General features: G+C 39.6%; 1 protein-coding gene across 2 annotated transcripts in view; it reads right to left on the reverse strand.

The window, feature by feature from the left end:
• Positions 1 to 16,082, reverse strand: part of TADA2A (transcriptional adaptor 2A) — a 187,145-nt gene that overhangs the window by 142,758 nt on the left and 28,305 nt on the right. For both annotated transcript variants that reach the window (XM_075333839.1, XM_075333840.1), the window contains exons 5-6: positions 9,381 to 9,538; positions 6,506 to 6,594 (exon numbers count right to left, since the gene is read on the reverse strand). In XM_075333839.1, the coding sequence (XP_075189954.1) occupies positions 6,506 to 6,594; positions 9,381 to 9,538 (247 nt within the window). The remainder of the gene's footprint in view (positions 1 to 6,505; positions 6,595 to 9,380; positions 9,539 to 16,082) is intronic.

Below are 16,082 nucleotides of genomic sequence, written 5' to 3' on the forward strand. Positions count from 1 at the left end.
GGCTTTTTTAAGGGTTTTTAGTTTTTGACTCACTTGCTAGTACACAATACGAAATATTTTAGGTTATCATTAGTCTGCATATTTCTTTTTTGTTAGTAATATTGATATGCTTAGGGTTAATCTTTTGTAAATATAATGGAGCCCTCCTCAAACCCCTCTTCTTTACTTCTACTGATGGCATTGGTTACAGAATAATATCTGAACTACTGAGGGCTCCAGTGAGTACTGCTGGGGCCATCATCTGTAAGTGGAAAGAACATCATTTTACCATTAATCAGCCACAAACAGGTGCGCCCTGTAAGATTTTAGACAGGGGAGTAAAAGAATTATCAGAAGAGTTGTCGAAGAGCTAAGAACTACCTGTCAAGAACCAGTAACACCTGGAATCAGCAGGCACAAAAGTTTCAAACAACACAATAAGTAAAGCAATCAACCTCCATGGCCTGTATGCATGGTCACAACAGAAGACTTCATTAATCAACTCAAGTTCAAAGAGTATTTCAAGTTTGTTCAGCAACATTTAGACAAGCCTGTGAGAAGTAGTCTGGTCTGAAGACACTAAAATTGAACTCTTTGGATGCCATAATACATGCCATGTTTGGGGGCCAAAAGATACTGCATATCACCCCAAAAACATCATACATACCAACAGTGAAGTTTGGAGGTGGGAACTTCATAATGTAGGGCTGTTTTTCAGCATACAGCACTGGTAAAGTTCATATAATTAAAGGAAGGATGAATGGATAAAATGTAGAGACATTCTTGATAAAAAAAAAAAAAAAAAAAGAAAAAAAATCTGATGAAGATGAGACAAGGGTGGGCATTTAAGCAGGAAAATTATCCCAAACACACAGCCAAGGAAACTCTCAGTTGGTTTCAGAAAAATAAATTAAAGCTGCTAAAATACCCCAGTCATCACCTGACCTTAATCCAATATAAAATGTATGGAAGGAAGTAAAGCTCAGAGTTCATAGAAGGAGCCCAAGCAACCTTCAGGATTTCTGAGCAATGCATGTGACTAGTTTGTCCATACAGGAGGCGTATTTAAGCTGTCTTTATCAACAAAGACTTTTGTACAAAGTATTAAATACATTTCGGTAAGCATGTTCAATACCTTTTCCATGTGAAATTTCTCATCATTACTAGGGATGAGCAAACTGCTCGGTGGTCAGTAAGGCTAAAAAGCATTTTGATGCTCGGGGGCTTGGTAATCGTTTACAGAATATAATGGAAGTCAACTGGGAACGCGGGCATTTTTCAGGAAAATCAACAGGAAAAATGTTTGTGTTCCCCTTTGACTTCCATTTTACTCTATAAACGAGCACCAAGCCCCCGAGCATCAAAATGCTTAGGCTCACCAAACACTGAGCAGTTCGCTCAATCCTACTTATTGCCAGCATCAATTGGATGGGTTGTTACTGAAATCCAGTGAGAAATTCATGACAAAAGCGCCTTTATTTCACCCACTGTAGGTTCATTACTCAACTATTTTATTAATAAAATAGAAGACTAGTGGTAATAATGGTATTCAAATCAAATCTTTATTTTTATATAGCGCTAACATATTACAACAGTGCTTTACATACATCATGAACACTATCCACATTGGGGCTCACAACACTGGGGAACGCAATTTTTTAGGAGTTAGGTCAGACAACTGTTCTTAATTTTTGGATGCTGAATCAGTTTTTCTCTATCACGTCAAGTTTTGGAACTATAGGATTTTTGTCTTCTCTAAAATATGTAAACTACTGTACCTAAAAAGTGTTTGTTTTTTTTTTTAAATAGTACAAATATGAACAAAAAATGCAATATATAAGAAATAGGCATGACAAATATGTTTTTTAACACTCATGTTTTTTACAAAGGAGATATATATATATATATATTATATATATATATATATATATATATGCGCAAGTATTTAAGGTAAAAATGTACATTTATAGCTTTTTCTGGAGTGTTTAACTTGAGGACAATCACGTTTGATGCTCCAGCAATAGTCAGCCATCATATGTACATCCCATCTACCCTGGTAACGGTCTTCCATAACCTTCAAATCTTGGTGAAATCGTTCACCTTGCTCATCGCTAACAGCACCAAGATTTTCCGGAAAGTTGGCAAGATGGCAATGCAGAAAATGTAGTTTAATACTCATGTTGGAACCAAGCGCTTTGTAGCTCTCCAATAGTTTCTGAACAATTTCTTTGTAATTACTTGCACGTGTATTTCCAAGAAAGTTCTTGACGACGTCTTTGAATGATAACCAAGCATTCTTCTCAAGATCTGACATATTCCCGGTGAAATGTTCATCTTTGATGAGCTGTTGAATTTGTGGACCATCAAACACACCAGCCTTGATTTTTTCAATGGACAGTCCAGGAAGTGCCAACATGATGTACTTAAAACAGTCGCCGTCAGTTGGCAATGCTTTTACAAATTGCTTCATGAGACCTAGTTTTATGTGCAGAGGTGGGAATAGTATATTCTTCCTGTCAACAAGTGGCTGATGTAGAATGTTAGGATCTCCAGGTTTAAGACCAGATCTTGGAGGCCAATTCGACTCAACCCAATGCTTTTCTCAAGCTCTGCTATCCCACATAAAGAGAAAGCAGGGATACTTTGTGTACCCACGTTGCTGACCAAGAAGGAAGCAAACCATTTTAAGGTCACCACAGATGATCCAATTGTGTGTGTCATATTTCAATAACTCAATAAATCTCTTTACATCTCCATGTTCTTCACAAAGAGAGACAGAATGCCCAATAGGGACTGCACCAAATAAATTGCCATTGGGTAGAAGGACACACTTAAGACTCCGCTTTGAGCTATCAAAAAACAGTCGCCATTCATTTGGATTGTACATTGAAAGCCCTAATTCTTGTAGTAAACCAGGAATATTATGGCAAAACACAAAACCGCTGTCACACCGAAAGTACTGCAAAAATGTACTTTCTCTATTACGAAAGTATGATACCTTCGCTCCTTGTTCAAGTAACTGTTTCTCATTCAGCCTTGATGCTAGTAATTCTGAAGCTTTTTTTGATAAGCCCAATTCACGTGCTAAATCATTTAACTCGTGCTGATCAAATCCCTTAAGAACTGAATCCTTGTGAATTTCAAATTCTGCATCATTGCTGTCACTGTGTTCATCAACATCACTCAGAACTTCTAGAGATGGTAGCTGTTTGAAAACTGGCACTAAAATTTCAGCTGAATGAGGCATTGGTCTGATAGCTGACGGTAGATTTGGATATTCTATTTTACTTTTATTTTTCCTGTTAAATCCTGATGTTTTCACTAAACAGAAGTAACAGTCTGTGGAATGACTTTTTTGCTCTCTCCACACCATGGGGATACCAAATGCCAACTTTTCACATGTTCCTTTGGTCCACATCCGTAAACTCTTGACACACTGCTTGCACACTATGTGAGGGGTCCATGGCTTATCTTGGTCACCGAGTTTTACTTTAAAATATGCAAAATATGCTTGTTTGACAAATGCACTGATGTTTGCCCTTTGAACTGGAATGGTGAAAATACCACAAATATAGCAGAAAAAGTCAGGGTTGTTTAGGCATTTACGACGAGAGGAAGAAGGAGCAGACATGATCTGAAACAAAGGAAATATGTACATAAGTAAATAAAACACTGAGATGGAAAGTTACAAGCTTTGAAAACTAACAAAAAAAAAATCATAAAAGATATATAAATTACAACTAAGCGCCCAATGTAAAGAGAAAAGCTATCACAAATCCTATTTATTCCTACTACGATACATTTTTTGTGTAAAGATATTGATAATTATGACGTATTGGGAGCTGCACACACCTCTCACCACACTGTCTCAGTTGTGACTACTCTTACAAGTTGCCACGTAGCTCTATATGAGTCGAATTGTACTCAGATAAGTCTTATCACAGAAATCAGTGCAATTGTGCTTCTATGGCAGTTAAGTTGAGGAGGAAAAACTTGACGTGATAGAAAAAAACTGACTACATTTTTGGAATCAGCATGCCAATTTTAGTATAAATCAGCTCAAAAACCTAACTCAACAGAATTTTTTTTTTCAAATTGTTCCCCAGTGTCCCTATCTGTATGTCTTCGAAGTGTGGGAGGAAACTGGAGTACCCGGAGGAGGACAAACAAACTCCTTGCAGATGTTGTCCTTGGTGGGATTTGAACCCAGGACCCCAGCGCTGCAAGTATTCCCATTTTTGAAGAGGATACAAAATTATGTAGCATGTCTATGGAAGATGTTCATAAGTTAAAAGGCCGACTTCGACTAACTGTTAGGGCATTCACCTTGCAGATGAGGTTTAATGTGGATAAATGTAAAGTGATGCGTCTGGGCACTAAAAGTATGTATGCATCATATCTTCTAGGTGTAGTAAAACTAGGAGAGTCACCTGTAGAGAAGGATCTGGGTGTACTTGTAGATCCCAGATTAAATAAAAGCATGCCATGTCAATCATCTGCTTCTAAAGCCAGCAGGATAATGTCATGTAATAAATGAGGCATGGCCAAAATACTACCACTTTACAAAGGAAATATTTGAAGTTAGACAAGTTTGGGCATTTTAACTATTTACCAAAAAATATACAAGACACATTTATATAATCAATATGGGCTTAAACATTACCTTGTGTAATTGACAAATTTGCAGTTAATAATAATTTAAAAAAAAAAAAAAAAAGTTACATTTTTACCACAAAAATGTTATATTTCCATGTCCCAGCATTATAAAATTCTGTGAGGTGCTTGTAGATTCAAAATAGTCACTAAACCCCTAGGTGAATTCCTTAAAGTGAACCTGTTAGGTCCTGTATGCACCCAGATCCAAGAGTGGTTCTGGGTGCATATTGCTAATCCCTGCCTACCAGTCCCTGCTTACAGTAGCATAGATAAAGAGATCTTTAGAAAAAGTATTGCGTAGCGTCAGAGGCATGGTCGCTCTCACCTCTTTGCTGCCAACGCTGGATTTCTGTCCAGTCCCCGGACACTTCCGGTCATGTGCACTATGAAGCCAGGTGAACACGTCCTGGCTTAAAACTGTTGAAGTGTGCATGACCGGAAGTCAGGGGACTTCTGATCATGCGCACTGAGCCAAAATCCAGCATCAGGTGCGATGGCACCAGAGAGGTGAGAGCGATCATGCCTCAGACGCTGCGTATTCATTAGCATGCCCAAAGAAACATGCTTACATGGTAAGGGGGACTAGTCAAGGGAAGTAACGCCCTTGCGACTAGTCCCTGCGCTCATTAACGTATCATAAAGGATCTTTAGGAATACTTTTTCTATAGATAGCTTTATCTATACTACTATAGGCTGGGACTGCTAGGCAGGGATTAGAAATATGCACCCAGAACTGCTCTTGGTTCTGGATGCAAACAGCACCTGACAGGTTCTCTTTAAACAGTGGAGTTTACAATATGGAGTCACTTTGTGGGGGTTTCTGCTGTCTGCCAACTCAGGGGCTCGGCTAATGGAGTCGACAATAATTCAAAAACTGAATCTGCAATGCTTCCCTTCTGATCCAAACAGTAGTGTACAATCACATAAGGGATACTGCCATGTTATTATTATTATTATAGCGCCATTAAGTCCATGGTGCTTTACAAGTGAAAGAGGGTATACGTACAACAATAATTAACAGTACAAAAACAGACTGGTATAGGAGGAGAGAGGACCATGTTTGGCAACTATTACGTAACTAATTTTCCTGTGTATTTTCTCCTATTACCCTTTGTGTGAATTAAAACTTTGAGGCTAAAGAAAAGTTTTAGCTGTAAAATTTTTCCATTTTCACAGCCCAATTTTATAAAATTCTGTGATGTAGTTTGTGGGTTAAAAATGCCCACCACACGCATAGATGAATTCCTTATGGAGGTTTAGTTTGCCAAATCTGGTCACTTGTGGGTGTTTCTGCTTCTTTGGAACCTCAGGGATTCTGCAAACACGGTGTCCAAATTTGCATTCCTAAAATTAAATAGTCCTAGTTGCTTTCCGAGCTTTGCCATGTGCTCATATATGAGTTTCTGACCACATATAGGGTATCTCTGTGTTCAGGAGAAATTGCATAACAAATAATGGCATCCATTTACTCCTATTTTACAATCTGAAAATTACAAATTTGGGGCTAAAAACAACATTTTAGCAGAGGGCTAATTCTGAGTGTGTTAATACCCCATTATTCCAACTAGATGGCTTACATTCCTCCACAATACACTTGCAATACAATAGTATAGGTGGATTCTGGCCAGGAGTATGCTGACACTGGAAATTCCTCACTGCTTGTAGTGCACGCAATGTGAGGATTCACAAGTCTGCAGTCATTCTACGTGGCTGCAGACTTGAGAGTGCTCAAATAGAATCACAATTACAAAGGAGGAAACCCAGCCTTTGCCTCAAGTCTCGAAGCCAGAAATGAGGAGTTTTGGGTGAGTTTTATTAACTTGTGGCTTTTTTCAACTGTATTAACTATGTAATTATGTAAAGCACTCACCTCTATAAAATCTGCCCTAGCTGGCATGTATCCTGCCATATCTCTAGAAAGTAGAGAATCAAAGGTTGGTCTTGGTGGGTCCTCAGAAGCTAAAAGAGAAAGTCCCATCACAAAATATATATTTAAATATATTATATAAAATCATTGTTTGTTTGTTTTTTTCAAAAGACAACTGTATCAGAAGTCTGTAGGACACAATGTGTACCATGTCACTGTGGGTACAGCTGCTGTTTTCATGGCCAGTCTACCACATTAAAAAGGCATTTAAAGGGGATTTCCCTTCTCCAAGATCATATCCCAATATATAGTAAGTGTAATAATACCATAATAAAATTAGCAAATACCTCCAATTAGAAATGTTGTATAGTTCTTCTGATTCACAATGTTGCTTACCTCATGTGCACGGCATTGCAGAACCTTAGGTACACATGGTTATGACCACTAGCAACTAACTGTCACTATATGTGTGGCTGTAACCATGGATAGGCTTTGAAAAGTTGCATCATTTTGGCACAACTCAAGTCTGCGATGACATTTTGGCCTTCTCATGCCATTTTTGCCCAGCTCCAAAAAAAGAGCAGTGGAGCTGGGGCAGGATGGGGGTGTAGAAGCAGCCACTCAAATTCATGACGAGTAGCAGCATTCACTAAGCCACAAATCTTACTCTAGCTGGAACTGGACTACGATTTGTAGCGAGGTGCACACACAGGTTTACACCAGAGGCGTATGCCTCTTCATAAGTCAGAATTGTCTGACTCCAACTTATCCCTTCATCAAGACCAGTGTAAAAAAACTAAAACCGCTAGTCTTGATAAATTGGGCCATACATCTTTTAGACCAGTGGTTCCCAAACTTCAGTACTCACGCCCCACTACAAATCATGTTTTCAGGATTTTCTCAGTATTAGGCCTCTTTCACAAGTCAGTGAAACACAGACATTTTTCACGGATGTGTTGAAGGTGTGTATGGCCCTTCGTGTGCCATGATTTTGGCACACGTGTGTTCTCCATGTGCTATCCGTACATGGAGAGCAGGAACTTTTAACTCACCTGTCCCCGACACTGCTGATGTCTCCGGCCCCTCGGTCACACTTGCCTCCAAGTCCGCGGTGCAGTGAATGAAGCAAGTGACAGCAGTGCAGAAGACAGCAGTGCTGGAGACAGGAGAGTATAGAAATTCATTTTATTTCAAAGACACGTGTTTTCTCTGGTACGTGTCACAAGGATCGCACCACTATGTGGTCCATGTGACATTAGTGCTGCCGAGAAAAACAAACTTGTCTCTGTGTGGAATACATGGACATGCGCGTCTGTGAGAAATCACTGATGTGTGCGCAGACCCAGTGATTTTAATGGGTTTGTGTTTGTTCATGATTCCGGTACGTATAAAAATGGCCACATCGGAATCACTGACGTGTGAAGGGGGCCTTTTCCCAGGTCATACCTTAATGCCATCACCCGTTCAATGCTAAGGAAATCGTGAAAACATAACCGGTAGAGAGTTTCTGAGGACTGGACTTTGGGAAACACTGTTGGGCTTGATAGGCTTAAAATATATATATATATATATATATATCTCAAAGATCTCATATGTATAAATACATGGGTGGTCAATACAAAGAACTGGCACATGGCTTATTCCTTCCAAAGACAATACTAAGGACCAGGGGGGATACACTGAGTGGAAGAAAAGCGATTCCAGCAGCTAAATAGGAAAGGGTTCTTTACAGTTAGAGCAGTCAGACTGTGGAATGCCCTAGCACAAGAGGTAGTAATGGCAGATACTATAACAACTTTTAACCCCTTCAGCCCCCGGGCACTTTCCGTTTTTGTTTTTGCTCCCCTTCTTCCGAGAGGCGTAACTTTTTTATTTTTCCATCAATCTTGCCATATGAGAGCTTGTTTTTTGCGGGACGAGTTGTACTTTTAAATGAAACCATAGGTTTTACCATATAGTATACTGGAAAATGGCAAAAAAATTCCAAGTGCGGAAAAATTGCAAAAAAGTGTGATCGTACAATAGTTTTTGGGATATTTTATTCACGGTGTTCACTATATGGTAAAACTGAGGTATCTATGTGATGCCTCAGGTCGGTGCGAGTTTGTAGACACCAAACATGTATAGGTTTACTTGTATCTAAGGGGTTAAAAAAAATTCACAAGCTTGTCCACAAAACGTGGCGCACATTTTGCGCCATTTTCCAAAACCTGTAGCGTTCTCATTTTTCAGGATCTGAGGCTCAGTGATGGCTTATTTTTTGCGTCTCGACCTGACTGTTTTAACGGTACCATTTTTGCGCAGATGCTACGTTTTGATCGCCTGTTATTGCATTTTGCGCAAAATGTGCGGCGACCAAAAAACGTAATTTTGGCGTTTGGAATTTTTTTGCCGCTACGCCGTTTACTGATCAGATTCATTGATTTTATATTTTGATATATAATATCAAAATAGCGGGATAATATCAATATAGCGGTGTAAGTGACTGTCATGGCGGCGCCCATATACATATCGCTGCCAGATTTTGGCAGCGAAATGTAAGGGGTTAATGGCTGCGGGTGGAAGCGATTCCACCCGCGGCTAGCAGGCACACGTCAGCTGTTGATAACAGCTGATATGTGCGCGGATCGCGGCCGCCTGCCGGCGGCAGGGCTTACCGGCACACGATCCATGACGTACCCAGTACGTCATGGGTCGTTAAGGGGTTAAAAAAGGGCTGGAAGATTTCCTCAGCACAAAAGTATTGGTGCTATAGGTAATTTATTGACAAAAAAATATTTAATTGGTGGAAAAAAAAAAAAAAAAAGGTTGAACTTGATGGGCCTAGGTCTTTTTTCAACCTATGTAACTATGTACTGTATAAGGTGTACGAATTTACCTTGAAACGGGACTGCTGTTTCCACGTTCTTATCCTCCTCTGCCTGTTTCATACTCAGTAAAGTGCTTGCAAAAAGTGGATTATTAATGAAATGTTTCATGTAGTGGTTTTCACAATCATCCTTTGTCTTTGTGCGCATTTGATTAGCAACTTCTTGCCTAAAAATATTTAAACAAAATTTAACAAAACAGTTTACATGCAGTTGTTGGCATGGGCGTGACAATCTGTGCACGTGGCTTGTGAACAAGCTCAATGACACACATAGCTGCATTACAGCAGACTGATTTATTGCAATGTTCATTTCATTTTACTTCTTTATAAAGAGCCATCATTTTCCACAGAGCTTTGCAGACAATATCTACATCTCATGAAAAGCTTCTTGTGGGGTTACAAGTAAAATATATCTTTGTACCGTGTTAGCCAGCAGAGATAAAAAAAAATGGTTTAAATGGCGAACTGAAAAGATGGTAATAATTGCAACCTTTCGAGACTACTCAGGTCTCTTCACCAGGCATGGTATAACACAAAATCTGAAGAGTCACATATTTATACACAACAGGACATAGAATAGTGCAGTAAAAAAAAAAAAAAACCAAAGTCATATAAAACAGAACTCTCTCTATGGCAGGGGGGCAAACTGTTGTTGCCATAAATTTTGCTGCAGTTCAGTGTGAGAGTTTTATTGTCCTTTGATAAGGGTCTGGTCCAGGGCTGTGGCACGCTCGGATGGTCAGAGGAGCACATCTTTTAACTGATGTAAAAAGACATAAATGCTTGCAAAATTTTCCTGGAAAATACAGGAACTGATGCCAATTCTGTGGTGAAGCTTACAAAATTTATCCTCACCCATAATTACTTTGAATTTGACAATGACATATATCTACAGGAGACTGGGACTGCAATGGGAAGCAAAATGGCACCACAATATGCAAATCTTTTCATGGCCAAGCTTGAGAGTGACTTTTTATCCTCTTGTCCTATCAGGCCTCTGGCCTACTACCGTTACATTGATGATATTTTAATCATCTGGACAGAGTCTGAGGAGCAGCTGAAGACCTTCCATGAACAATTTAATCAGTTTCATCCCACCATCAACCTAACACTCAACTACTCCTGCACGGAAATCAACTTCTTGGACACCATCATTAAACTACGGAACAATGAAATACAGACATCCCTGTACAAGAAGCCAATTGACCGTCCAACATACCTGAAATGGGACAGTTTTCATCCAAAACACATAAAAAACTCTATTGTATACAGCCAGGCTATCAGGTACAATCGGATATGTTCCAACAGTACAGATAGAGACAATCACCTTGAGGGCCTCAGAAAAACCTTTTTGAATCAAGGCTACCACCCAAGAACAATTGAAAACCAGATTATAAGAGCCACCAGAATATCAAGAAACCATCTTCTACATTATAAAACCAAAGAAGAGAACAACCGGGTCCCTCTTGTAGTCACCTACAATCCACATCTGGAGGTGTTTAGAGGAGCTGCACGGAAACTACAACCATTACTGCAAAAAGATGCCCGGTTAAAATCTATTTTTCCAGACCCCCCACTTCTGTGTTTTAGACAGCCCCCAAATCTAAGAAGCATCATTGTCAGAAGCTCCCTGTCCTCTCCAACACCAACAGGAACATTTCCCTGCAACCAGAAAAAATGCAAGACCTGTCCATTAATATTGACAACGGACAAGATAAAGATTCCCAGATCACATCAGGACTACAAGATCCCAGGTACGTTCAGCTGCACCACAACCAATGTGGTGTACTTAATTATATGTACCAAATGTCCAACTGGGGGTCTGTATGTAGGGGAGACAGGACAACAGCTCAGGACAAGGATGAATTCTCACCGCCACACAATTAGAGAAAAAAGGATGGATCTACCTGTGGCCAAACATTTTTGTAACCCAGACCACAGCATCATGGACATGAAATTGCTGGTATTGAAAGGAAACTTCAAGTCCCAGAGAGATAGGAGACTATGGGAGTACAAACTTATGATGACCTTTGACACATTCAGAGAAGGAATGAATGTGTCTCATGGATTCATGTCTTTTTACATCAGTTAAAAGATGTGCTCCTCTGACCATCCGAGCATGTCACAGCCCTGGACCAGACCCTTATCAAAGGACAATAAAACTTTCACACTGAACTGCAGCAGTATTTATGGCTAGAACAGCTTGTCCCCCTGCCATAGAGATAGTTCTGTTTCATATAACTTGTTCTTTTTTTTTTTTTTTTTTTTTTTTTTACTGCACTATTCTAAGTCCTGTTGTGTATAAATACGTGACTCTTCAGATTTTGTGTTATACCATGCCTGATGAAGAGACCTGAGTAGTCTCGAAAGCTTGCAATTATTACCATCTTTTCAGTTAGCCATTAAAAGGTATCAACCACTGAGGACTCTCTGTTCTTTTAAACAATTTTTTTATAAATCCATGAGACACATTCATTCCTACTCTGAATGTGTCAAAGGTCATCATAAGTTTGTACTCCCATAGTCTCCTATCTCTCTGGGACTTGAAATTTCCTTTCAATACCAGCAATTTCATGTCCATGATGCTGTGGAAACATTTTTGTAACTCAGACCACAGCATCATGGACATGAAATTGCTGGTATTAAAACTTTCACACTGAACTGCAGCAAAATTTATGGCCACAACAGTTTGCCCCCCTGCCATAGAGATAGTTCTGTGTTATATAACTTGTTTTTTTTGTTGTTTTTTTTTACTGCAGTATTCTATGTCCTGTTGTGTATAAATACAGTTAGGTCCAGAAATATTTGGACAGTGACACAAGTTTTGTTATTTTAGCTGTTTACAAAAACATGTTCAGAAATACAATTATATATATAATATGGGCTGAAAGTGCACACTCCCAGCTGCAATATGAGAGTTTTCACATCCAAATCGGAGAAAGGGTTTAGGAATCATAGCTCTGTAATGCATAGCCTTCTCTTTTTCAAGGGACCAAAAGTAATTGGACAAGGGACACTAAGGGCTGCAATTAACTCTGAAGGCGTCTCCCTCGTTAACCTGTAATCAATGAAGTAGTTAAAAGGTCTGGGGTTGATTACAGGTGTGTGGTTTTGCATTTGGAAGCTGTTGCTGTGACCAGACAACATGCGGTCTTAGGAACTCTCAATTGAGGTGAAGCAGAACATGCTGAGGCTGAAAAAAAAGAAACAATCCATCAGAGAGATAGCAGACATGCTTGGAGTAGCAAAATCAACAGTCGGGTACATTCTGAGAAAAAAGGAATTGACTGGTGAGCTTGGGAACTCAAAAAGGCCTGGGCGTCCACGGATGACAACAGTGGTGGATGATCGCCGCATACTTTCTTTGGTGAAGAAGAACCCGTTCACAACATCAACTGAAGTCCAGAACACTCTCAGTGAAGTAGGTGTATCTGTCTCTAAGTCAACAGTAAAGAGAAGACTCCATGAAAGTAAATACAAAGGGTTCACATCTAGATGCAAACCATTCATCAATTCCAAAAATAGACAGGCCAGAGTTAAATTTGCTGAAAAACACCTCATGAAGCCAGCTCAGTTCTGGAAAAGTATTCTATGGACAGATGAGACAAAGATCAACCTGTACCAGAATGATGGGAAGAAAAAAGTTTGGAGAAGAAAGGGAACGGCACATGATCCAAGGCACACCACATCCTCTGTAAAACATGGTGGAGGCAACGTGATGGCATGGCCATGCATGGCTTTCAATGGCACTGGGTCACTTGTGTTTATTGATGACATAACAGCAGACAAGAGTAGCCGGATGAATTCTGAAGTGTACCGGGATATACTTTCAGCCCAGATTCAGCCAAATGCCGCAAAGTTGATCGGACGGTGCTTCATAGTACAGATGGACAATGACCCCAAGCATACAGCCAAAGCTACCCAGGAGTTCATGAGTGCAAAAAAGTGGAACATTCTGCAATGGCCAAGTCAATCACCAGATCTTAACCCAATTGAGCATGCATTTCACTTGCTCAAATCCAGACTTAAGACGGAAAGACCCACAAACAAGCAAGACCTGAAGGCTGCGGCTGTAAAGGCCTGGCAAAGCATTAAGAAGGAGGAAACCCAGCGTTAGGTGATGTCCATGGGTTCCAGACTTAAGGCAGTGATTGCCTCCAAAGGATTCGCAACAAAATATTGAAAATAAAAATATTTTGTTTGGGTTTGGTTTATTTGTCCAATTACTTTTGACCTCCTAAAATGTGGAGTGTTTGTAAAGAAATGTGTACAATGCCTACAATTTCTATCAGATATTTTTGTTCAAACCTTCAAATTAAACGTTACAATCTGCACTTGAATTCTGTTGTAGAGGTTTCATTCCAAATCCAATGTGGTGGCATGCAGAGCCCAACTCGCGAAAATTGTGTCACTGTCCAAATATTTCTGGACCTAACTGTATGTGACTCTTCAGATTTTGTGTTATACCATGCCTGACGAAGAGACCTGAGTAGTCTCAAAAGTTTGCAATTATTACCATCTTTTCAGTTAGCCATTAAAAGGTATCAACCACTGAGGACTCTCAGTTCTTTTAAACAATTTTTTTTTATCTTGTGGGGTTAGAGATTGTTGTTAGCGTTATGCCAAGGTAATAAATGTTCGACAATTAGTTACCAAAAAATATAAAATGAGGGTGTGGACAGTAATTTCTTAAAAATCACTAAATAGTGAAAGTTGGAATAAAGTGTGATAAGGAAAATGACTTGTCTCCTTTGAAGATTTACACTCTGACAGAAGTTCTGTCGCTTATCCATGTTATGCAAATAAAAGCTTATAACCTGACTTTAATTTATAATACCAATGGATGAATTTTCTCTTTTGAAAGCTGAAACCCTCCAAAATTTGGTTTAGGTTATGAAAATAAAGTTGCTGCAGAGCTGAAATATTGATCATTTAATTTCACAGAAAGGTCAGATTTTGGCAAGACAAAAGTTTTGGCGCCCACAGAAAGTAATGTGAAATTCAAACAAATAATTAACTTCCAATACAAAGATATGTTGCATAACATTGGTGAATGAAGTTGTGGTGCTATTAACCCCTTCAGCCCCCGGGCACTTTGCGTTTTTGTTTTTTGCTCCCCTTCTTCTGAGAGCCGTAACTTTTTTATTTTTCCGTCAATCTTGCCATATGAGGGCTTGTTTTTTGCGGGACAAATTGTACTTTTAAATGAAACCATAAACGTTTTACCATATGGTGTACTGGAAAACTGCAAAAAAAAGTGTGATGGCACAATAGTTTTTGGAATGTTTTATTCACGGTGTTCACTATATGGTAAAACTGATGTGTGGGTATGATGCCTGAGGTCGGTGCGAGTTTGTTGGCACCAAACATGTATAGGTTTACTTGTATCTAAGGGGTTAAAAAAAAATTCACAAGCTTGCCAATAAAAGTGGTGTACGTTTTGTGCCATTTTCCGAAACCCGTAGCATTCTAATTTTTTGGGATCTATGGCTCAGTGACGGCTTATTTTTTGCGTCTCGGGCTGACGTTTCTAATGGTACCATTTTTGCGCAGATGCTATGTTTTGATCGCCTGTTATTACATTTTGCGTAAAACTTGCGGTGACCAAAAAACGTAATTTTGGCATTTGGTAAACGTTGTAGTGGCAAACAAAATTCCAATCAGATTAATTGATTTTATATTTTGATAGATCGGGCATTTCTGAACACGGCAATACCAAATGTGTCTATTTAATTTTTTTTTAACCCTTTAATTTTCAATGGGGTGGAAGGAGGGTGATTTGAACTTAGGTTTTTTGTTTTTTTTTATTTTTTAAAACTTTTTTTTACTTTACTACTCCCCCTATGGGTCTATAGCGATCAGCAATCCGATCGCTCTGCACCATCTCCTGATCACAGCTATACAGCTGTAAACAGCAAATTTGATCACTTCCAGATTCATTCGGCTCCGGGCCGAGTGAAAACGAAAGTGATTCGTAATAGCTGCAGGCGTCATCACATGACCCTGTGCTACCATGGCAACCACCGAAAGTCACGCGATCACTCACGTGACTTCCGGTGGGGGCGGCGGTAAGTGAAAATCATCACCGCGCGTATATACATCTCGCTGCCAGACTTTGGCAGCGAGATGTAAGGGGTTAATGTTACGGGTGGAATGAGATTCCACTCGTAACATGCAGGCACACATGTCAGCTGTTGAAAACAGCTGGTAAGTGCGCCGATCGCCGCATCCTGCCCGCAGCAGGGCTTAACCTCACACGATCCATGACGGAAAGATCCGCCAAAGGTTGTGAAGGGGTTAAAGCCATATTTAATATTGTGTGACTTTCATGAGCTTGAATTACTGCATCCATGCGGTCCAACAAGGATTCATACAATTTATTGATGAAGTCATCAGGAATAGCAAAGAATGCAGTCTTACATGCCTCCCAGAGTTCATCTAGATTCTTTGGTTTTGTCTTCCAAGCTTCCTCTTTCATCCTACCCCAAACATGCTCAATGATGTTCATGTCTGGTGACTGGGCTGGCCAGTCCTTGAGCACCTTGATCTTCTTTGCCAGGAGGAACTTTGTTGTAGAGATGGATGTATGAGATTGAGTACCATCCTGCTGCAGAATTTGACCCCTTTTATCATTGGGAATGTAAGAGGTAGATAATACTTCTTGATATTTTAGGCTATTGATTTTGCCTTTCACCTTGCAAATGTTTCGCA

The sequence above is a fragment of the Anomaloglossus baeobatrachus genome, chromosome 2, assembly GCF_048569485.1.
Source record: "Anomaloglossus baeobatrachus isolate aAnoBae1 chromosome 2, aAnoBae1.hap1, whole genome shotgun sequence".
Lineage (NCBI taxonomy): Eukaryota > Metazoa > Chordata > Amphibia > Anura > Aromobatidae > Anomaloglossus > Anomaloglossus baeobatrachus.